The sequence below is a fragment of the Pediculus humanus genome, genomic scaffold (genome assembly GCF_000006295.1).
Source record: "Pediculus humanus corporis 1103172108290 genomic scaffold, whole genome shotgun sequence".
Classification (NCBI taxonomy): Eukaryota; Metazoa; Arthropoda; class Insecta; order Psocodea; family Pediculidae; genus Pediculus; species Pediculus humanus.
In genome coordinates this window covers 711,118-734,302 of record NW_002987859.1, presented here as the reverse complement: position 1 = coordinate 734,302, position 23,185 = coordinate 711,118, and the positions used below count along the sequence as shown (strand labels likewise).

At 28.3% G+C, this 23,185-nt stretch overlaps 2 protein-coding genes across 2 annotated transcripts; both read left to right on the top strand.

Annotated features, from left to right (window-relative positions):
- Positions 1 to 1,100: 1,100 nt before the first annotated feature.
- Positions 1,101 to 11,140, top strand: Phum_PHUM538630 (Neuronal calcium sensor, putative; the record flags this gene model as incomplete). The annotated part of the gene is made up of 4 exons (XM_002431604.1): positions 1,101 to 1,211; positions 1,297 to 1,440; positions 9,605 to 9,733; positions 10,964 to 11,140. The coding sequence occupies 4 exons, from the start codon at positions 1,101 to 1,103 to the stop codon at positions 11,138 to 11,140; spliced, it is 561 nt and encodes a 186-aa protein (XP_002431649.1).
- A 9,290-nt stretch (positions 11,141 to 20,430) lies between these two features.
- On the top strand, positions 20,431 to 23,094 carry Phum_PHUM538620 (hippocalcin, putative; the record flags this gene model as incomplete). The annotated part of the gene is made up of 3 exons (XM_002431603.1): positions 20,431 to 20,500; positions 21,267 to 21,574; positions 22,900 to 23,094. 3 exons carry the CDS (start codon positions 20,431 to 20,433, stop codon positions 23,092 to 23,094), a joined length of 573 nt encoding a protein of 190 aa, XP_002431648.1.
- Positions 23,095 to 23,185: the final 91 nt, after the last annotated feature.

Sequence of the window (23,185 nt, the reverse complement as noted above, 5' to 3'; positions counted from 1 at the left end):
TCCTCCTCTTCCCCCTTTCCCCCACTTTGCGGTTTTCCTTCCTTTTAATTTTTCCTTTTATTCTTTTTATTAATTTAATTTTTTTTTCTTTTTTTTTTATTTTTATTTTTATTCCTTTTTTTTTACCTTTTTTTCCTTTTTCACTTTTTTTTTTTTTATTTTAAAAGTTTGATTATTTATAACTCCGAAAAAAAAAGTTTTCCCACGTTTAGTATTATTATTATTATTATTATTACTGAATTGATAGCTTTTTTCTTTTTTATTGTATCTTTTTTTTTTTTTTTTTTTGTTTAATGGAAAAAGTTGTCCAATAAATACGTTTAAGAAATCTGGAGGAAATACTCTCGTTTCTTTCTTTCCTTTTTTTTAAATTGAGCTTAAAAAATATTATTATTATTATTATTATTACTATTATTACTTTGTGGAGAGGGTTTTCTGTTTTAGGGAAGGGAAACAAATCTGTCGTCGCTTTTTTTTTTTTTTTTTTTAACGGATGATTTTTTAAAAAGTTAAATTGCAACATCAAAAACTTTGTCTAGTGACACGTCGAATCGTAATTCTTTTTTTTTTGTTTTTCCTTTCTTCCGTTGTTTAAAAAGGTTAAGAGGTCACGACGATTCGTAGTAATTTTTTTTTTTCTCTCTTCAATTTTGTAGGAAATTTTTTTTTTTTTGTTACTTTTCCTTCTCCGTCATTTTTTTATTATTTTATTTTATTCTTTCTTCTGCTTCCACTTTTTTTTTTTCGACTCGATTTCAAATCCAATTTTTATCTAAAAAGCTTTCTTATACTTTTCATATATTTTTTTTTTTTTATTTGAAAAAAATTTTAAATCATTTCCTTTTATTCGAGTTTATTTCCGTTTCCCCTCTTTTTTCTCCCCCGTATTTTCTCCCCTTAAACCTTTACCATTATTTTAAGCTTATTATTATTATTATTATTATTATTATTATTATTATATTTTATGATTTTTGACGTTTTCCGAAACGGCGAATCCATTACTTATGTGCGTTCTTGCGTGGTTTTGGCGGGAAAAAAGTCAGTAGCGATGATTTATTTTTTTTTATCTTTCCAGAAACTGCCAAATTTGATTCATCGATATGGGTTGCTTCGGAAGCAAAGACAAACTATCAAAAGAGGATATGGATTTTCTTAAATCTCACACGAGATACGATGAAGCAACCATCAAAGAATGGTACAAAGGTTTCAAGGTACGAAAGACCAAATCGTTTGTTTGTTTGTTTATGTCTGAAACAAACGAGTTAATTTTTTTTTTTTTTTTGGTTGATTTTACAGCAAGATTGTCCAAATGGCAGATTGACTCCGGCCAAATTCGTCGACATGTATAAAATGTTTTTCCCAAGCGGAAACGCCGAAGAATTCTGTGATCACGTTTTCCGTACATTTGATATGGATAAAAACGGATACATCGATTTCAAGGTGAGTCAACAAAAAGTTAGGGAAGATAAGAGTAAAATTTCACCTTTCGTTTTAATTTTCGATTCGATTCATTCATCGATGAATCGATCGATCGATCGATCAATCGATCAATCAATCAAATTAATAAAGATGGGAGGTGGTGAGTTTTTTTTTTTTTGTCGGTTAATTATGAAGGGAGAAAAAAAAAAAAACGTCGAGTGCCGTCATTTATCGACGTTCCGAACCCCCATTGAAAAATAATAATTGATCATTTATTTATTTTGATTGTTTGATTGTTTGTTTGTTTGTTTGTTCTCGATAATGACGTGGCAAGAGGAGAGTATTTGACATTCGTAAAGCGAAATTTTTTTTTTTCCCCGTTTCGATTTTTCCGAGACGAATATTTTTATTATTATTATTATTAATATTTTTTTTTGTTTTATCGTCAAGACGTTGCTCGTGTGACGTAACAAACAATCCGCCGTCGGGTCAATAGACTAATCAACAATATTGGTTTTCTTCTTAACTTCTTCTTCTCGAGTGTGATTGAACGAGTCTGTCAATTTTTTTTTTTTTTTTTTTAAAGGTGTCAGTTAAATATTTACTTTCGCGAAATTACTTTTTTATTTTCTCTCTTCCCCGCCCCGCCCGTCTTTCACCCTCTCCTCGTTTTTTTTCTTTCCTTTTATTTCTTCTTTCGTTCTTCCTCCCACTTCGCCACGTCGAATGCCAACACTGTCAATATTTTGAAAGGATTCGAGAGCGGGAAAAAAAAGGAAATGTTTGAATTGTCGGTTTATAGAAATCGATGGATTGTAATGACGTCATCCATTATTTTTTTTCCCGACTCGAGTAATAAATATTTTATTAATTATTAATTACCAAGATGGTGTTGGGAAAAAAAGAAAGATGGTGACACGTTATTATTAAATTAAGAGGGATAAAACGAATAAAAAAAATTTCTGGGAAAAAAAAAATTTTCTGGAACGTTTTTTTTTTTTTTTTTTTTTTTTTTTAAATTTTATGCGATTTCGTCTGACCCCCCTTTTTTTTTTTTTTCTTTGTTCGAATTATCTTTCCGGCTCGTGACGAAAATGAAATTTATTACTTTTTTTTTTTTTTTGAAAGGTTTTAACGTACCTTTTCCCCCCTTCTTCTCTCCCTTCCTTGAGTTCCTTTTCCGCTCCTCGAATTTTCTTCTTCTTTTTCGAAAGGGTAAATTTTTTTTTTTTAAATTTTAATTTTGATGACGTTGTTAGATGTGAAAAAAGTTTTTTTTTTTTTTCGTTTAGTTGGCAGCCCTCGTTTTCTAAGGTGACGTCGTCGGTGGCGGCGGATTTTGCCAAAAAAAAAATTTTTTTTCCCTTTTTGGAAAATCTTCGAGTTTAAGTTTTTCAAAAAGTTTTCCTCGTCTTCCGTTTAGTAGAAAATTTACGATTTTTTTTGTAAATGTGATCTCTTATTATTTTTATTATTATTATTATTATTATTATTATTATTGTTGTTGTTGTTGTTATTGTAAAAAAAAAGCGGAAAAGGAAATGTTTTCCATTTTGATTTTTCATTCCTCCAAAAAATTTTCTTTTTTTTTTTTTGAATTTTCGATTTAAAAAAAAAAAAAATTTTAATTTATAAAATGTCAGGTTGCGTGTGAAATTTATTTATTTATTTATTTATTATAAAATGATTTTTTTCGAATGTCAAATTCGTCGAATAATAACAAAAAAAAAAAAAAAAGGAAACGGAAATGGAAGTCGAGGAATTTTTAAGGATTTAAAAGTATTATTATTATTTTTTTTTCTGTTGGAAAAAATAGCAAAAGAAAAGAGGAAGAGAGTGTGAGAGAAAATGAAAAAAAAAAAAAAAAAATCGTATTCGAATTCTATATCGGGGCAGAAGAGTAAAAGTAGTCAATCTGGGTCGTAATTATTTATTTTTTAAATTTTCCCGCCAAAAAGATCGATCGATCGATGAATCGCATTAATTAAAAAATAAATTGATGATGATGATGATGATTAAAATTATTACGGGTCGTTTTTACTTGGAGAAAAAAAGGAAAAGGAAAATAAAATATCAATAATAAGAGAGAGAGAGAGAGTGAGAGAAGGGAAGAAAAAGAGAGAGAGAGAGAGAGAGAGTGAGAGAAGGGAAGAAAAAGAGAGAGAGAGAGAGAGAGAGTGAGAGAAGGGAAGAAAAAGAGAGAGAGAGAGAGAGAGTGAGAGAAGGGAAGAAAAAGAGAGAGAATTGCGTCGAATTGATCTTTTTTGATTTCTTTCTTTCTTTCTTTTTTTTTTTACGATAATTTATTATGAAAAAAAAATAAAAATTCCGTTAATTTTTCTTTATTTGTTTCCATCGAGAGACGAACGGAAATGAAAAATTGAGTAAAGGATTTCCGGTTTGTCGTCGTCGTCGTCGTCGTCGTCATCGACGTCATCGTTGTCGTCGTCGTCGTAAAAACCGTTAAGGACTCAATTAATATCAATTTATAACCCGAGAATCAAATAAAAGGAGAAAAAAAAATTATTCATTTTTTTTTTGTTTCGTTTCCGTTTTCTTTTTTTTTTTTTTATTAATATTTGGTCCGTGACGAGGTTTTATTTTTACTCAGAGAGAGAATGACGTGATGATACCTTTTAATTTTTTCTTATTTCCTTTTAAATGAAAAACAAAGAAAACGATTTTTTTTAAAATTTAAAATTGTCAAAATTAAAATAAAAAAGGGAAAAAAAAATTTCACGGGAAGTTTTTTTTTGGGGGGAAGAACGAATGGGAGGGAAGGGGAAGGAAAGTCTGAAAAAAAAATTTTTCCAGCGTGTGTGTATATATATATTTATATAAAAAAGGCACTGGAAAAAATTTGAAAAATTAAATTATTATTTTTTCTTTAAATATTGTGTCAAAGGTTAAATTTTTTTAACCGACTCGCTGGAAAAACTTGATAAAATTTATCGTGACGTGAATTTTTATTTTTTTTTTTTGGAAAAAAAAGAGAGAGAGAGAGAGGGAGAAGGAGAAGGGAAGGGGAGAGAGAGTGAGGGAGGGAAAAAGGATGTAAAAATTATAAAATCGACTGTGAAATTTTATCCTTGGAAAATATTTATTTTATTTTATTTTATTTTTATTATCGTAAATTAATAATTTATTAAAAGGATCAAAGGATTTGAGTGTCAAAGGAATGAAAAATTGTTTTCCTTTTTTTTTTTTTTTTTTATTCATAATCCCGATTTTCTATTTTTTTTATTTTTTTTTATTAAATTCTCACGACGACGACGACGACGACAGCAACAGCTAAAAAAAAATTTTATTTTTTATTTTCACGTCGTTTCCCCTTCCCCCTCCTCATACAGAATTTTCTAGAAATTTATTTATTTGTTTATTTATTTTCGTCGTCGTCGTCATCGTCGTCGTTGAAAAAAGAGTGTAGGAAAGGAAAAAAAATAAAAAAAAGGAAAGAAAAAATTATTGACGATGTATTTTTATTTTTATTTTTTATTTTTTCATTCGATTTTCCTTTTATTAGTTTTCATTTTCATTTTTTATTTTCTAAAATACAAAAAAAAAAAAAAAGAAAATTGCACAAGGAATATGTATGATTGCTTTCATGTTTTACAAACGGATTCCTTTTTTTTCTTTTTCATTCCTTTTCGAGCTTTTTACTTGATTGCACTTATTTTTTTTTTTTTTCCTTTTACAATATTCCATTTTTTTTTTTTTTTTTTTTTTTTATGGAAAAACGATAAAAATTTTTTACAGGTTTGCTTTTTAAAAAAAAAAAAAACTACGCGGAAAAGGGAAAATTTCCTTTTTTTTTCACTCTCTCTCTCTCTCTCTCATAAATATTCGTAGAAACGTTTTTCTCGATTTTTTTTTTGCTTTTTGAACTTTTCCGGTGGGGGGAGGGGGGAGGGGGGTAAGGAAGAAATAAAAATGCCGCTTTTACGTTTCGTTTTAAAAAAAACAAAAAAAAACAAAAAAACAAAACAAAAAAAATTTAATTTTTTTTCAGTTTTTTTTCTCCATTTTTACAATTTTCGAGAAATCGTTTTCGTTTTTCCAGATTTTTTTTTTTTTTTTTTATTAAACGTGACGTTTTCTTAATTGTAATGTATTGCCGTAAAACGAAAGGGGACTACGAAGGAAAAAAATTACACTTTTACTAGAATACCTCTTTCTCTCTCTCTCTCTCTCTCTCTCTCTCTCTCTCTCTCCCCTTTCTCTGCACGCCTTCGCTCTGGAGAAATTATATTGACCTCGGCTTGTTCGTTCGTTTTATATATACAAAAACTTTTTTTTTTTTTTTTGTCGTTTTAGTGGTCGTCGTTGTTCTCCTTTTTTTTTTAAAAAAAAAAAAAAAAAAAAAAAAAAAAAGGAAGGAAAAAAATGGAAAAGCGTGCGAGTGAGTGTCGGAAAATGACGGTGGTGGTTTAACAGAGTCATGCGACAAAACACCTTTTGAAAATTGATTTTTTTTTTTTTTCATTTTCCATTTTCCCTTTACCTTTTTCCTTTTTTCCTTTTTTTTTTTTTGAAAATGGAAATGGATTTTTTTTTTTTAAATTTAAATCGTAAAATCAGAAAGCGTAAATTTAAAAAAAAAAAAAAAATGAAAACAGAAAACAGAAAAGAAAAAAACAATAAAAAATAATAACAACAAAAACAATTTAAATCTAATTTACCTGTACGTTTGTTTCAATCAGGATAATAAAAAAGAAGGTAATGATAATGGTGATGATGATAATAATAATAAACAAATGAGTGAAACAAAATTAAATAAAAAATAAATAAAATAAAAAAAACTTTACGCGTTCGGTCTATTGTTTTGAAAGTTTTGTTTTTTTTTTTATTGTTTTTGTTTCCCCCCCCCCTCAGTTCTCGTTTTTTTCATATATATTTTCTTACTCTATGAAATTTTCAAACGCGTGGCTTTTTATACTTTTTTCGCGATATTTTGCGACATTTTTTGGTTTTTTTTTTTTTTGGTCATTTTACTCATCGACGAGAATGATCGGATTTAATAAAAATCTCTCTCCGTAATTTTTCCCCCATTTTTTTTGTTGTTGTGGTTTTGAAAATAATCGATTTTTCTAAATCGTTTGTTATTGTGTAATTCGTGAAAATTTCAAAAAAAAAGGGTTCAAAAGGGTTAATTTAATTCCGAACATCAAAGGGAAAAAAAAAAAGTTTCTATAAATAATTTTTTTTTTTTTTTTATTTAATGTTTTTTGTGTGTTTGATTTTGTTTGTGTGTGTTTGTGTTTGTACTTGTGTGTGAGAGTAAAAAGTGTGTATGAGTTAGTTGCCGTGTGATTAAATAATAATTCGAACAAAAAAAAAAAAAGTATATGATGGTGGGAGAAATGGTGAAAAGAAGGAAAGAAGGAAAAAAATGGAAGGGTTAGAAAAAAAATAAAAAAGATAGAAAATAAATAAACAAATAACCTTTTGTTAAAAAGGTCATAGAGGTTGTTGTTGTTGTTACGACTACGACACACAACGGAAAATTTTTTAAAAGCGGAAATTAAGGTTCTTGTCGAACAATACGAGACACCGCCTTGTATTACAACTCTCCTTTACTTTCCCTGTCGAAAAGGTTTTTTTTTTTTTATCAAAAGACCAGACGAGGATTAAAAGATGAAAAATGGAAAACGTTTTAATAAGAACGGGGGAGGGGTGGGGGGAAAGAGAAGGGGGAAAAAATCGAATAAACTCTTTTTCGATACACGTTTCCAGGATTTTTTTTGTCACGCGACGGGAGAGCGAAGAAAACGGCTCGGCCTGGAAAAAAAAAAATGTCGCACAGAATTTTAATTTAAAATTTTACGGCGATCCCCCGCGTTTTTTCTCTATTTTTTTTTTTTATTAACCCTTTTCCGAACGCCTTTAATTTCCCTTAATTTTTTTTTTTTTTTTTTTATAACTTGTAGGTTCGACTTTTTATTAAAGGTTGGCATTCCTGACGGTCAAAGTTTTAATAGGGGAAAAAAAAAATTTTTTTTCCTCTTCGTATTGTATTGTTTTTGGTACTATTAATAAAATACTTTTTAATTTTACCTTTGTTACTTTTTTTAAATTGAAGTGTTACGCTCATAGTTAGCATAGGAGTAAATCGTCTTTTTAACGAGTTTAAAAAATAAAAAATAAAAATCCGTCGATGTGATTGGTTGGTTTTTATCTATTTAAGAGAAGGGGAAGGAGGGGGTGATAATTGTTTTTATTTAACTTTCCCCCTATCTTTCTAATTTTTTTCGAAGTTTTTTCTCGTTTCATTTTTCCCGCCTTTTTTCAAACTGAATAATTTCATGAGTTGACGGTTGTCGTAATAATGGCCGCAGGAATTATTACGCTAAATAATATGAAACGACGACGACGTTGATTGGAATTCGGTGTTTGTTCGTTCGTTTGTTTGTTTGTCTTTCCTTTTTTTTTCACTTTCGTTATAAAATTGAAGAGAAAAATAAAAAAATAAAAAGGTTAAGAACTAAAAAAAAAAAACTATGATGACGTAAACAAGGGAAAAAGGTTTTGTCGATTAATTATTTGTGAAAAGATAAAAACATCTCGTTGGAATTTATTACAAAAGGTGAAAATTCACTTTCTCTCTCTCTCTTTCTCTCTCACTCACTCACTCACTCACTCTCATTTTCCTTTTTACATTATTATTATTATTATTATTATTGTTAAATGCGACAATAACAATTGTAAAAAATGTCGTTTGTTTCGGCTCCTCATTTCTGAATCATCATCATCATCACAATTGTCATTGAGAACATCCGGAAAATTTCCTTTGAAAGCGGAAACGGTTACGACTTATTCTCGTTCCACGTCTACACGATTTACCCTGTACATTTATATTTTTTTTTTTCCCCCTTTTTTTTTTTATTTTTTGTTGCACGTCGGTCGGGTTTTTTCATCTGGTAAATTAAATTTATAAAAAACTCGGGAAAAGTTATTTTCTTATCCTTTTTTACTGGCGAGCGGCTAGAACTTTTCGAAATTTTCCCGCCATTTTTTTTTTTTTTGTTATCACCTGTTGTCAGTTGTTGCATTCTCACGATTTATATAAATTTTCCAGTTCTTTCGAATGTTTTCTTCATTGTCATTCACCACCACCATTTTGTTTTCATTTGAATCGGGGAGGGGAAGAAATTTGTCGCTTATTCTAGAGCTTTTATTTGTCATTGTTTTTTTTTTTTTTTTGATGATTTCGCATTTGTTTAATGCTTTGGAAATTATTATTATTATTATTATTATTATACATTCGTTCGCGTTTTTTTTTTTTCTATTTGATATTTTCAATCATTTCCCTGTCATTATTTTCGTATTAAGCAATATGTCATTTTCATTTCTTTCTTTCTTTCTTTCTATCAAAAAGAAATCTTATTTGTTTTTTTTTATTTTATTATTATTATTATTTTTTTCGTTTTCTATTCTAGAAAGTTTTTTTTTTTTTTTTGATTTCGAACGAAATGTGAAAAGAATTGTGTAAACTTTCATCATTTTTTTATTTTTTACTTTCATTATTGATCCTTCCTTAATACGGTCCCGGATTAAATTTCTTTAACATTTCCTAATCGAATTTTTTATTTTTTTATTTTATTTTAGCTTTCTTCCCTTTTCTTCCCTTCCCTTCGCTTCCCTCCTTCTTCTTCTTTCTCTCTCTCTCTCGGAATTTTTTCCAGTTTTGTTTTACTATGGCGGTGAGAGGGGGAGGGGGAAAATTTTATTTTATTTTTGTTAAAATTCGTTTGACGTCGACATTTTTTCGTTTTTTTTTTTGTTTTCCCCGTGTGTGTGTGTGTGCGTGCGTGCGTGCGTGAGAAAACACGACGACAAATAATATCGTAATGTCGTGGAAAGAGAAAAATTTTTCCGTTAAATAATTTATACAGAGATAAAAGCTGTTGCGGAAGAATTTAAAGAATTTTTCTCAGAGATTTTACGTTTTTGCACCTGAAATATGGGAAAAGGAATGAATGAATGAAGGAATGAATAAATCCCGATGGGGGAATAAGAATAAAAAAAAAAGGGGAAAACGAATTTCGAAATTTTAATAAAGCATGGCGGAAAATCCATTTTTCTCTCTCTTTCTCTCTTTTATTTTAAATGCTTTGGAATTTTCTCTCTGTCTCTTTCGGTTTTGAAATTTTCATTTTCATTTTTGTTATTTTTTTTTTTTTTACAGGAATTCTTATTGGCCATCGATGTAACCTCGTCGGGAACACCTGAAGAAAAGCTCAAATGGGCTTTTAGAATGTATGACGTAGACGGAAATGGCGTCATCGACATTCAAGAAATGACCAAAATAGTTCAGGTAAAAAAAAAAAAAAAAAGAAAAAATTTTCAAAAATTATAACTATTATTAATTATTATTATTAATATTTTTTTTAACCTGTTTTCGAACGGGAAGAACATTTTTTCCCTTTTCGGGGAAAAAAACCGGATACGGTTGAAATTTATTTGTTTTTTTTTTTTTTTTTTTTTTTTTTTTTTTATAAAAATAACGTCGGAAGTAATTTGGTTAGAATCGCGTGGAAAATTCGAGAAGGAAAAAAAAAAAAGAAGGAAACGTGTATATATATATTTTTTCCCCCTTTCTCATATCTCTAGAAAGTAAGTGGTGCCAACCTAAATTTTTTTTTTTTTTGTATCGATAAAAATAAAAGGAAACGTTTAGTAAAAAAAAAAAAAATTTGATATCGATAATTTGTTCGTGGTTCCTTCCTTTCGAAAATTCTAGAAACGAATTTTTTTTTTTTTTTTTTTTTTTTTTGTATTTTTGCTGCTGCGACATTCTTTCCTTTGTGTAAAAAAAATCAACGACAAATTTTTTTTTTCCAACGAAATAAAAAAGGAGAAAAGAAAAAAAATTGAAAATTTTTTATGTTCCGCCTTTAATAATAATAATAATAATAATAATAATAATAATAATGATGATGATGATGATGATGATGATGATTTGATGAAATAGGGTTTTCGCCGCCATTATGGGAAATGACCTGTCGAAGGATATAAAATTTTCAATAAAAATTTCACGAAATGAAGTGAAATCCCTGAAATGAGTTTTTTTCTCTCTCTCTCTTCCACGTCCCCCCACTCTACTCCTCTTTCCCGTCTTTTTCTTCTTTTTTCCCTCCCCTCCTCCCTCCCCCGTTTCTTCTTCTTTTTTTTTTTATTCATGTCTTTGTGTCTTCGCTCGCGTCTTACTCATCTTCGATAGCGTCATAAACGATAATCCTGTAGTTTTTCTCCTTTTTTTTTACAGGAAGGCTTTCCTCTCTCTCTCTCTTTCTTTCTTTCTTTGTCTTTTTTTAAAGGAGATTATTTTGCTAAGCCAACATCGGAGCCATTGTGAATTAGTACGCAGTCGGGAGCTCAAAGTCTTCTTTTTTTTTAAATTTATTGTATAGAAAGAAAAAGAGAGAGAGGGTAGGGGAGAAGGGGAAGAGTCTTTTTTTTAGAATAAATTTCATTTTTAGGTTTATTCCTCTTTCTTTCTTTCTTTTCTTTTTTTCTCGATTTTATAATTATTATTGTTTTCCAGGCTATTTACGACATGTTGGGAGCGTGTTCGAGCAATCGTCCGGCGGATTCGGCGGAAGAAAGAGCAAAAAATATTTTTGCTAAAATGGACGAAAACAACGATGGACAATTGACTCAAGATGAATTTCTCAAAGGTTGTTTGCAAGACGAAGAACTCTCGAAAATGTTGGCACCTTAAATTCTTCTCCATTTTTTTTTTCCCTCCCTCCAAAACAACCGGAAGGAAAGGAAATGAAATAAAACAAAAACCGAAATTCAGCATCAGCATCATTTTGATAATAATTTTTTAAAGGGATGACACGTGAGTGGAAAGGGGGAGGAAGGGAAAATTTCGAATCAATTCACACGGTTAATCTTTTCATAATAATAATAATATTTTAAAGGGTTTTTTTGAGAGGGGGGAAGAAGAAGGTGAAGAAAAGACTCGATAAAAAATTTGAATTTCCGGTCTCGCAAAAATGCTCCGAACCTTTTTTTTTTTTTTCTTTTTTATTTATTTATTTTTCGAAAAAGGACTCCTCGAAAAAAAAATGGGGGAAGGGGAAAGGAAGAAAGGGAGAGGGAAGGGTAAGTGTCGTTTATTTATTTGTTTTTGTGAGATTTTTTTTTAAGGTGCGTAAGGTAATGGAGTACATCATTAGTTTTTTTTTTTATTTTATTACTCTATGACTTTGTGGCGGATAAGTACGGCGACCTCTACAGTTAAAATTATGAACCATATAATAATATGGCGAAATCGTAAAAGTAAAAAAATGAGGAGGGACAGAGAGAGTAATAGAGATTTATTTTTATTTTTAAAAACTCTGCAAAAAAAAAAAAAAGGAAAATGGAGGGATTTTTATTAATAAAAAAAAATAAAAAGGTTTAAATTCGTTTAATACGCTTTTGGAATCCGGAGATTTTTTATAGCAGGTTGTTCTATAACTATAAAAGATAATAATGATAACATAATAATAATAATAATAATAATAAAAGTAATGAAATTTTTATTAATTTAAAAAAGCTAAAAAAAAAATTCGTTTTTTTTTTTTTTTAGTTCGATTCAGTTAAGGTAAAAAATGTGTGCGTCAACGTGGATTTGCACGCGTGCGTTTTCCTTTTTTGGCGGAGATTTGACTTCCATTGTTTTCTTTTCTTCTTTTGTTCATTTTTGACGTTTCATCAAAAATATATATTAGTAATATTAATAATAATAATAATAATAATATTTGTAATATATTTATGAGATGTGAAAAAGAAGGTTTTTTGTTCTTCTCGGTTTTTGTGTTTTCCAAAAATGGGATTAAACGTTTTTTTTTTTCACGTTGTTTTGTTTCGCTACAAAAGAAAAAAAAATCGTCGTTATATTGTTTACAAACCCTCCCACTCCCCCACCGCCCGTTTTTCATCTTTCTATTTCTACCTTCCTGTCTCTCTCTCTTTCTTCCTTTCCTCTATCCTCTCTATTTCTCTCCTTCGTTTTCGTATTTTCCTCTATTTCTTCTCTCTCTAATTTTCCTGTTTTTCTCTATCATTTCTTCCCTCTTTCTCTTTGTATTTTTTTTTCTTTTCTTCCATCCTCTCTCTCTCTCTCTCCCCTTCGTTTTCGTCTTTTTTTCTATCTCCTCTCTCTCTAGTTTTTCTCTTTTCCTGTTTTCCTCTATCCTCTCTCTTTCCTCTTTTCCTCCTCTAACTTCTCTCCTTCGTTTTCGTTTTTTCCTTTCCTCTTTTTCTGTTTTCCTCCATCAGCTCTCTCCCCTCTCTCTCTCTCTCTCTTTCTCTTTAATTTTTTTCCTTCTTTTCCAACAAACAAACAAGGGAAACAAACAATTCGTGTAATTAGAAAATTTGATAGGAGGGGATTAAAAAAAAAAATCCAATTTTTTATTGTCAGGTAATAATGATGTTAGAAAAGGAAAAAAAAATGATTTAAAAAAAAAAAAAACGTGGAATTAGAATTTGAATACATAAAAAAATTTATTCGCGTTTTTTTTTTTTTATTAAATTAAGTTTTACGTTTTTATTGGGGGAAAAAAAATTTTCCTTTTTTTCCTTTTTAATTTTTTTTTCTTCCATTTGTCGGAAAAGTAATTAATTGAATTTTTTTTTTAATTTTTAAATTATTATTATTATTATTATTATTATTATTATTATTATTATTATTATTGTATTTACGCGTAGAATTTAATGACCCCGAAATTTATTGGATGGAATTTGTTTTGAAGGAGGAGGAGGACGGGGGAGGTTAGAAGAGGATGTGATGGAAAGTTTTGAAAACGTTTTACGTAATGTTCGATAATATCGAATCGATCGATTTTTTTTAAAAATCGTTTGAATATATAATGAGGGGAGGGGGAGGAGGAGGAAAAAAAATTTAATTGAATTCTTTCGATAGTTTTCATTTAAAATTTTTTTTTTTTTTTTTTGAGATTCAATTTAGTAAAGAAAGAAAAAGATAGGAGGAGGAAGAAGGAAGGAAAAGGGAAAAATTCGAAAATGTTTGTTTGCTTTTTTTCTTTTCTTTTTTTTTTTGTCGTGTCGTTAGAACGAAAGAGAGATAAAATATTTAATTTATGCATTGCGGCGGGAATATATATATATATATATATATATATATTTTAAACAAAAACCACGACGACGTTTTAAATTTTTATTTACAACGACCCTTGCTTTGAATTATTATTATTATTATTATTATATTCAATCCTAAAACGGTTTTTTTTCCAAAAGATTTATCGACCTGGAATGCCTGGAATGTTTTTTTTTCCTTTGAATTCCTTTTTTTACGATATTATTATTTGAACGTTTTAATTTTTCCTTTTTTAAAATTTAATCCAATATGGCGGCGGTTCGTTTTTTTTTCTTTTTTTCCTTTCGTCTCACTTGTTGCTTTTGCAGAACGTAAAAAAAAAAGATATTTGGAATTCTAGGGAGTATCGTTTGTTGTTTGTTGTTGTTTTAAAAAAATTACAGAAAAATAAATATAAGAACAAAAGAGGAAATGCGAAAAAGGAGCGGAAGTGAGTGAGAGGGACTGAACATAATCACAAACTTCCCCGTGGAAAAAAAAAAAATTCTAGAATTTTCTAATCGTTTTAATTAATGTATTAACCTATTATTATTATTATTACCGACGGGAGTGGAATCGGGAGGGACGTTCGTTGTAAAAAGAAAAATTAGGTCACAGGAAAATTTTTTGTTTTTTTTTTTTTTAACGAGCGGGTAAGAAAAAAAGGAAAAAAAAACGTGAAGTATGAAATGTTTAAACGGGAAATGCAATTTCCTGTTTTTTCTCTTACCACGACTCTCGCACGCAAGCACATTCATTCCACCTCTTTCCCCTTCTCCCGCCTCTCTTTCTGCCCGCGTTTTCCACGCTTTTCATTTTTCCTTCTTTTTTTTTACTCCCATTATATTAACTCCGTTTTAAATTTCAAATGGAAATTTAATGTTTCACGTTGGCAACATTGACGATTGTTAATTTTTTTAAGGTAAAATTTTTTTTTTTTTAAGGTAAAAATTAGGTAGGCAGGGAGGGGAGGCGGGACGGAGGGAAACGAACGAAAAAACCGGAAACGCGGATGAATATTTGAATCGTTATATGCGGCGTATATAAAAGTTCATTAAAAAATAGTTTCGTTTTTTTTTGCGTTTTCGTTTGTTTGTTTGTTTGTCGAGAATGATTTGATATGTTTGTTTGTTACGAATAAAGATTGTTATCATTATTATTATTATTATTATTATTCGGAAATAGCGATTAAAAAAAAAAACAAGAAGGAGGGGGGTAAAATATTTTGTTCGTTAATTCGTCGGACGGCGTTTGTTTCAATTGTCGTTTTAAAAAAATTGATGATTTCCGGTTTTTTTTTCTTCTTCTTCGATTTCCGGTTTTTTTAATCCCTTTTTATCCCTCAAAAGAAAATCAAAAGTTTTTGTTTTTTTTTATATTGACTCGCGGTTATTGAAAAATTTTCATTTTCATTTTGAAAATTTGACGACGTTAAAAAAAAAAAAAAAAAAAAAAAAGAAAACTAGTTTTTCTCTTTTCTTAAAAGTTACACAAAGCTTTTAAGCTTCTTTAAAAAAAAAAAAAAAAAAAAAAAAACTGGAAGAAAAAAAAAAGAAGGAAGAAGGAGGAGGAGGGAAAGAAGATTTTGATTGTCGAATCAAAGGAGAGGAAGACAAAGAGAGAGAGAGAAAGGAAAAAAAATGCTGTCGTTTGAATTTTTTACTTAAATTTTTTTTTTTTTTTTTTTTAGATTTACAAGTGGTTCTAAAAATATTCACTTTTTTTGTGGAGAGAGGAAGAGAGGGGATGCGGGGAAAGAGGGGGGTGTGAAAAGTTGGTCTTTTTTTTTTTAAACAAACAGGAAAAAGAATTTCGAAACCTTTTCCGGTCGGTGATCATTTGTATTTCCTTTTTTATTATTTTTCCCGATTTAAATTTTTTTGTTTTTTGATAATAATATTATTTTCGGTTTTGTTTGTTTGTTGGTTTGTTTATTCGTTTGTTTGTTGGTTATTGTGTCATTCAATCTTTTCTTTAATTTTTTTTTTTTTTTTTATAACGTTTCGATTTCGTCGAGTCGAATTTTTTTTTCCCCCTTTTAATTTTTTCCTTTTCTTTCTTTCTTTTTTTCTCTCTCTCTCTCTTTTTTAAATTTTTGCTCTCGTCAGAAAAGTTTTTTGTCACTCTCTCTCTCTCTCTCTTTGTCTTTTTCTTCCTTCTCAAATATTCAAATTTTAAAATATTAATTTTCAAATTCACTTTTCCACATTATTTTATATTTTTTCCGTTTTTTTTTTTTTACCTTCGAGAAACTTTTTTTTATCTCTCTCTCTCTTTCTCTTTTACTTCAGAATTTTCTCAATTTCGTTATTCTTATGTAAAAAAGAATGAAAGAAAAGGAAAAAAGGCTCGAAGCTATAAAAAAAAAAAATTTTACTTTTCCTTTTCTTTTTTTTTTTTATTTCTTTTATTTAAAGTTTTTTTTGTCGAACGTGACCAATTTTATAAAATTTTATTTGTCGACTCTTGTTATGTTTTTCTCTCTCTCTCTCTTTTCGGTTTTGGTTCTCAAATTCGAAAATTTTTTGTTTCTTTTGTTTTTTTTTCCTCGTAAAAACAAAAAAGGAACGATCGGGATAAAGGATTTCAGGAGTGAGAGGGAGAGAGGGAAGGGAGGGGAACGGAGGGAGGAAGAAAAAAAGAAAAGAAAATCAAATAAATAAATTTTTGAGTAAGTTAATAAGAAAAAAAAAGGTCGAGTTGTTTGTTTTTGTTGTTTCCTTTTTTTGTCGTCTTTGTCGTTTTCTCTCTCTGTCTCTCTCTTTCATTACGACTAATTAAAAAAAAAAAGGTTATTTATTATTATTATTATTATTATTATTATTATTATTATTATTATTGTTGTTGTTGTTACGGACCGTATATTTAATTTATAAATTCTGGAAAAGTTTGTTTGTTTCTTTTTTTTTTGTTTCCTTTAAAATCGTCGACAAAAAAAGAGAAATAATCGATATCGTTATTATTATCATCATTATTATTATTACTTTTTATTTAAAGAAAGTAAAGGAATTTTTTGTGAAATGGAATATTTCAAGGAATACGGCGGGGAAGAGTATTTGATGCCCTCGGGATGTTTAAAGTAGGAAAAATGATGACGTAGAAAAGATGGAGCGAATGAAAATTGTTCAAATTTGTTTCTCGAAGGTTTTGTTTTATTATAACCATTATTATTATCATAAATTTAACCGAATGTGTCGATGCGTAGAAACCTCTCCTTTCCCCTCCCCTCCCCCCATCTCTCTCTTTCTTTCATTCTTCTAATTAACAAATTTTAAATTAATGAGTTTTGTTGTTCTGGGGAAAAAAAATTTTTTTAAAATTTGTCTCACTGTTCTATCGTTATTCCCTGTTTTTTTTCTCCCTCCCTCTCTCCCTCTTTTCTCCCTCCCTCTCTCCCTTCCCTCCTCTTTTTTTGCTTTGACGTAATTTAATTATCCGGATGGGAAAAGGATTAAAAAAAAAAAAAAAATTATAATGATTATGACGACGATGACGATGATTATGATGAAAAATAAAAAATTTTTTTTCTTTTTTTTTGTTTTTCGTTTAAATTTATTTATTTATTAGTTTTTTTTGTTGTCGGTTGTGGTTTTTCTTTGTTGTCGTTTGTTGTCGGTTGTGGTGGTGTTTGTTTGTGCGTGAGAAGCGTTAATGCCGATCGTTGGTTGTTATTTTTTTTTGTACTTTTGTATTTCTTGTTTTTATCCCTCTCTCTCTTCGTATTTTTCTCTTTTTTTTCTTTTTTAATTTCTATTTCCCCCTCTTTCTCTCTTTCTCTCTCTCTCTTCTCTCTCTTTTCCTCTTTTTCCTTTAATGTAAAATTTTTTTCTTAGTCTCATTCGCAATTTTAAAATTTCTTTCGGATTAAAATCTTTGGATAAATCTTTTGGATTTAATTTTTCCATATTTATTTTTCACATCGTTTTCGTCGCCATTGTTGTTGTCGTCATAACGATGACGTAATACGTATTGATTTATTTATATAGTCATTAATGACGGATTCGAAGGGGAAAAAAAAGGTTTCGGAGGAGCATTTTTCGTAAATAATATATGTAAAATAAAAAAAATAAAAAAAAAACTTTTTCATGTATGTTCGTAATCGAATAAAATAATTTAATGTACTTAATCTCTTTACAATCTTCACATTATTGTAATTAATAATAATAATAATAATAATAATAATAATAATAAATACACATTATAAATGAATATAAATGTAATTAATTAATTTATTAATTAATTTTAAGTTTTAACTTTCGTCGTCGACTGTATAAAACTTGTATAGCCTGTGTTGTTCTTCTTCTTTTTCTTCTTCTTTTAAAAATTTAATTAAAAAACTCTTAAACTTGTGTTTTCTCATCATCGTTATTATTATTATCATTATTATCATTATTATTATTAATAATTATCATTAATATTAATTATTAATGTGCTTTTCACGATGAGTTGTGTAAGTCTAGTTGAATATTTCATTAAAATGAAAGGAAACGAAAAAAACGGAGACTAAATTTTTTGGTTTTTCGGTTTTTTTTTTTTTTTTAACACTCAGAAATTTACGACACATATACACGCGCACACACACACAATCACACTCGCAAAAAAAAAGGAAAAAAAAAGCGAAAGAAAGAGACAAACGACGAGTTGTTGATGAGTAGATTATTTTACGCGTATTAAAAATTTATTCTTATTATTATTATTATTATTATTATTATTATTATTATTATTATTAATTATTATTATTATTATTGATTAATAACAGTTATGTACAGACAAATTACTATTTAAAAAAGTGTTTAATTAATAATAATAATAATAATTTTTTTTTTTTAAATAATATTTATTTATTTATTTTTAAATAATTTAATTCTTCATTATTATTATTATTATTATTATTATTATTATTATTATTATTATTATTATTATTATTAACATTATTATTATCATCATCATTATTACTATTATTATTATTACGAATTTTTTTTTTTCGAATCGAATTTTCTCAATTAAAAAAAAAAAAAATAAGAAAAGAAAATTTCTACGCATTTTATATTTTTAAGTGTATATTATTGGTGATGATGATAATAATAATAATTATAATCGATAAAAAGAAAAAAAAATTAATAATAATAATGATTTCTTACACGAATTGTGATCTATTATTACTACATAACTTTTGTTTTATTTATTTATCTATAAGTATATTTTATTAAAATGAAAATAATTTAATAAGCCTTCATACTCTCGATAAAATAAATAAATAAATAAATAAAAGTTTTTTTTTTCTTTTTGTTCTCGATAAGTGTTATTATAACGTATGTGTATTAGTTAAGTATTAAACCAAAAAAAAAAAAAATTCGTGCGATTTGAATGACGTCATAATGGAAAGAAAAAAAAAAACGGAAAAATTCGCGCGCGCGCGCGAAATTTTTTTTTCTTCTACAATTTCCTACGGGTATATTTTAATTATAATTAGACACGCGCACACGCACACGCAAACACGTTCGATGTTGTTGTCGTCGTCGCCATTTTTTTTTTTCGTGAAAATTTAAATTTTTTTTATGACGTCATTACTTTTCGTTTACAAAATCGATTTTTTTTTTTTTTTAATTACGGTTACCGTGTGCGTGCGTGGGCGTGTGCGCGTGCTAAGCACGAATTTTTTTGCCCATTAAATTTTTCATACATTTTTTTTTTTTTAATTGTTTAATTGTAAATATTTAAATTCAAAAACGAAATTTAAAAAGAAGAAAAAAAAAAATTTTTTTTTTTTTCCTTTCCACCTGTTCGACGTCGTCACAATGTTACCAACTTGTAAAAAAATAATTTCTAGAATTTTCTCCCGAGGGAGAGAAATTTTTTTTTTTCTTCTTCTCTCTTGATTTGATTTTTTTTTTTAAAAAAAATTGTTAATTTATTCTGGAGAGAATGAAGCGGAAATCGGGATGACAGTGTTAAGTAAAAACAGGAAACGGAAAAAGAAATAAATTTGATTCGAAAATAATAATAATAATAATAATAATAAAAGAATTTTTTTTTCGTTCGTCTTCCTATTTTGATATTATTTATTTTATTTAATCATTTTTATTATTATTATTATTATTATTATTATTATTATTATTATTATTATTATTATTATTATTATTATTAATTGATAGCCGACGACATCGAGTGATGTGTGTGTGGAAAGAGAAACAAAAAAAAATTTTTTTTTATTTTTATTTTTCGGGGTTGGTAAAAGAGTAATAAAATATTAATAATAATAATAATAATAAGAAAAATAAAAAGTGCTTTAAGTTATAGTTTAAAAAAAATTATTTATGAATTTTATTATATAAAAAATTTGGTGCTTAATTAAATAGTGTTCATATAAATAAAAAAAAATTTTCGGCGCCATTTTATTTATAAAATTATTATTATTATTATTATTATTATTATTATTATTATTATTATTATTATTATTATTATTATTATTATTATTATTATTAATATTAATAATAAATTTTTATTATTTTGAATGGATGGCAAAACATTTGAAAAAAAAAAAATTTTTTTTTCTCTCTCTCTCAAAAATTAAAGTCAATTTTATTTGATTAATGGCATTTAATTTATTTATTTATTATCATTATCATTATTTGAATTGATTGACGTCATCATTGGTAAAACGGATATCCAGTTCGTTCCGTATTAAAAAAAAAAAACGTAATAATATATTTATAATTTTTCCAGTGGTATTATTTTTAAAAAAAAATTTTTAATTTATAATTTAATTTCCTTTTTTCATTTGTTTATTATTATTATCATTATTATGATTACTATTATTATTATTATTATTATCGTTTAGGTTTAAATGGTGATTTTTCATTGGTCGGATTTTTAATTCGATTGGATTTGCTGTCGTCGTCGTTTCGAATACGGAAATAATGGGAAAGCAAAATAGCAAATTAAAACCGGAAGTTTTGGAAGATTTAAGGCAAAGCACGGAATTTTCAGGTAGGATTTGTGACGTCATTAAATTTTTTTTTTTTTTTACAGCGGAAGAAAGAATGATGATGAAGGGTAAGGGAATAGAAAAGGAAACGGAAATGATTTCAAAATGTAGTTTGGTCACTAAGAATCATCATTATCATTATTACTATTATTATTATCATTATATCGGAAAAAAGAATGAGAAATTTTTTTCTCGTTTTAAAAAATTAATTTCCGGTTTTTTTTTTCTCTAAAAAAATTTTAAATGTTTCCGGTTCCGGGGAGGGAGGGGAGGAACGGATGGGCGTGGGGAAAAGCGAGATCACGTAAAAAAAAAAAAGAAAAAAACATTGAAACGTCAGGATGAGAATTTTTTTTTTGTTCTGGAAATTATGGAAAATTAGGAAGGTTTTCCAGCAGAAAGGATGGAAAAGTTAGGTGAGGGTGAGGGAGGGGGAGAAGGGAAACCACAATACGGAAAGGCCCTGGTGTAGTAATATTTAAATGGTTTTTCTTATTATTATTAAAGTCACGTATTTAAGTCAATTGTGGGCGCAAGTACATCCTTTCAATTCTAGAATGTTCTTTTAACTTTTTTTTTTCTCTCTCTCTCTTATACGATGCGCGTGAGACGGTAGCAACAAAAACAAACGGATATTGTTGAAAAGGGAGGGAGGGAGGGAGGAAGGAAAAAAGAGAGAGAGGGATGAAGATTTTGGCGGATTTGTTTGTATTAAAAAAAAAAAAAAAGAGAAATTTAATTTTTTTCGTTTCCGGATTTTTTTTTTAGATACCGAAATCCAGGAATGGTATAAGGGTTTCCTGAAGGATTGTCCGAGCGGTCACCTGAGCGTCGACGAATTCAAAAAAATCTACGGGAATTTTTTCCCATACGGGGACGCATCGAAGTTTGCTGAACACGTGTTCAGAACGTTCGATGCCAACGGTGATGGTACTATAGATTTTCGGGAGTTTCTCTGCGCTCTCTCGGTTACGTCCAGGGGGAAACTGGAGCAGAAACTTAAATGGGCGTTTAGCATGTATGATTTGGACGGAAATGGGTACATTTCGAGACAGGAAATGCTGGAAATTGTGACTGTGAGTAGATATAAATGGTGTGAAACGTTTTTCCTTCCCTTTTTTTTTTTATCCATCGATTTGTTTTATCGGTTGTGACCTTTCGAACCTACCCTCCCCTCTCTCTCCCCCCTCCCTATCTTTTTTTTTTTTTTTTTGGTTTTTTTTGTTTTTTATTATTCTTGTTGTCTCTCTCTCTTTTTTTTCTTTTTTATTCTTTTTTTTAACTTCCTTGTTATGATTGTTTTGTGTGTGTGCGCGTTGCGATAAGGTTAGTTTGGTTGTTGGTGTTTGTTTTTCTAATCGAATAAACCTTTTCGGAGTCGATGTGATACTTCATAACCACCTTGTCATTTCTTTGTAAAAATTGTTTGTTGTCTTGTCGTGATCATACAAAAATATCGTGGCATGTTTGGGTTTTTTTGTTTTCCTCATCATGTTTAACTTCTTCAGAAGTTTTCTGTGCTTTTCATCATGTTTGTGCATTTTTATGTTTTTTTTTTTTTTTGTTTCTTGTTATTCTTGTTCCCCGACCCTTTTTTTTTTTTTTTTTTTTTTTTTTTTTTTTTTTTTTTTTTTTTTTTTTGATTTTACTAACTGATTTCCGACGATTGATTGATCGATCGATCGATCATCTCTTTTTTTTCGATTCTCGCGTTTGAAATTTTTTTTACTAACCTCATCGCAGAGTTTTTTTTTTATTTTTATTTATTTTAAATTGTTTGTACGATGCTACTGATTGATTGATTCATCTATCGATGACCGACACCGATGAGGAAAAAAATTTTTAAAAGAAGATGATACATTTTTTTTTTTTTTTGTTCTCCAGCCTCGACACCCGAGAGTCATTCTTGATGTTTTTGTTTGCTTGCTTTCGATTATTTCGTCTTTTTTTTTTTTTTTTTGTTTCCTGTCTGTCAGTTAGTTTTTGAATCAATTTGTCGTCGTTTGTTTGTCTGTTTGTTTTTTATCGCATTTTTCTTTCTTTCTTTATTTATTTACTTTTTTTTTATTTACGTTTACGTTTTTTTGGGTTTTGTTGTGGAAAAAAAAAAAAAAAAAAATTTGTTCTATTTTCCTACGCTGGGATAAACGTCAGCAAAACTTCCGGGATTCCATAGTGCATTAAAAAAAAAAAAAAAGGGCGTCGCAAAAAAAAAACAACAAACGAATAATTCAGGTAAATTAAATGGACGATGGAAAAGGTAAGTCCAAAAAAAAAAAAAAAATTTTTTTTTTTTTTTTGTTTTGCGTGTTGTCGACAAAAAAAAAAAAAAAAAACAAAAAGTTTTTTCGCGGGTAATAAGTCAAATTTTTTTTTTTTTTAAACATTTTTCTTTTGTCAGGCAATTTACAAAATGGTCGGAACCGTTATGAAAATGCCAGAAGATGAATCCACGCCAGAGAAAAGGACTGACAAAATATTCCGACAAATGGATAAAAACAAAGATGGAAAATTATCACTGGATGAATTTATCGAAGGTGCTAAAAGCGATCCATCGATTGTGAGATTGCTTCAGTGCGATCCTCAGGCTCAATGAGAACTCATTTTAAATCTTTACACGTAAATTATTAAAAAAAAAAAAAAAAAAAAAAAAAAGTGTGGACGAAATGAAAAACCTATAAAGGATG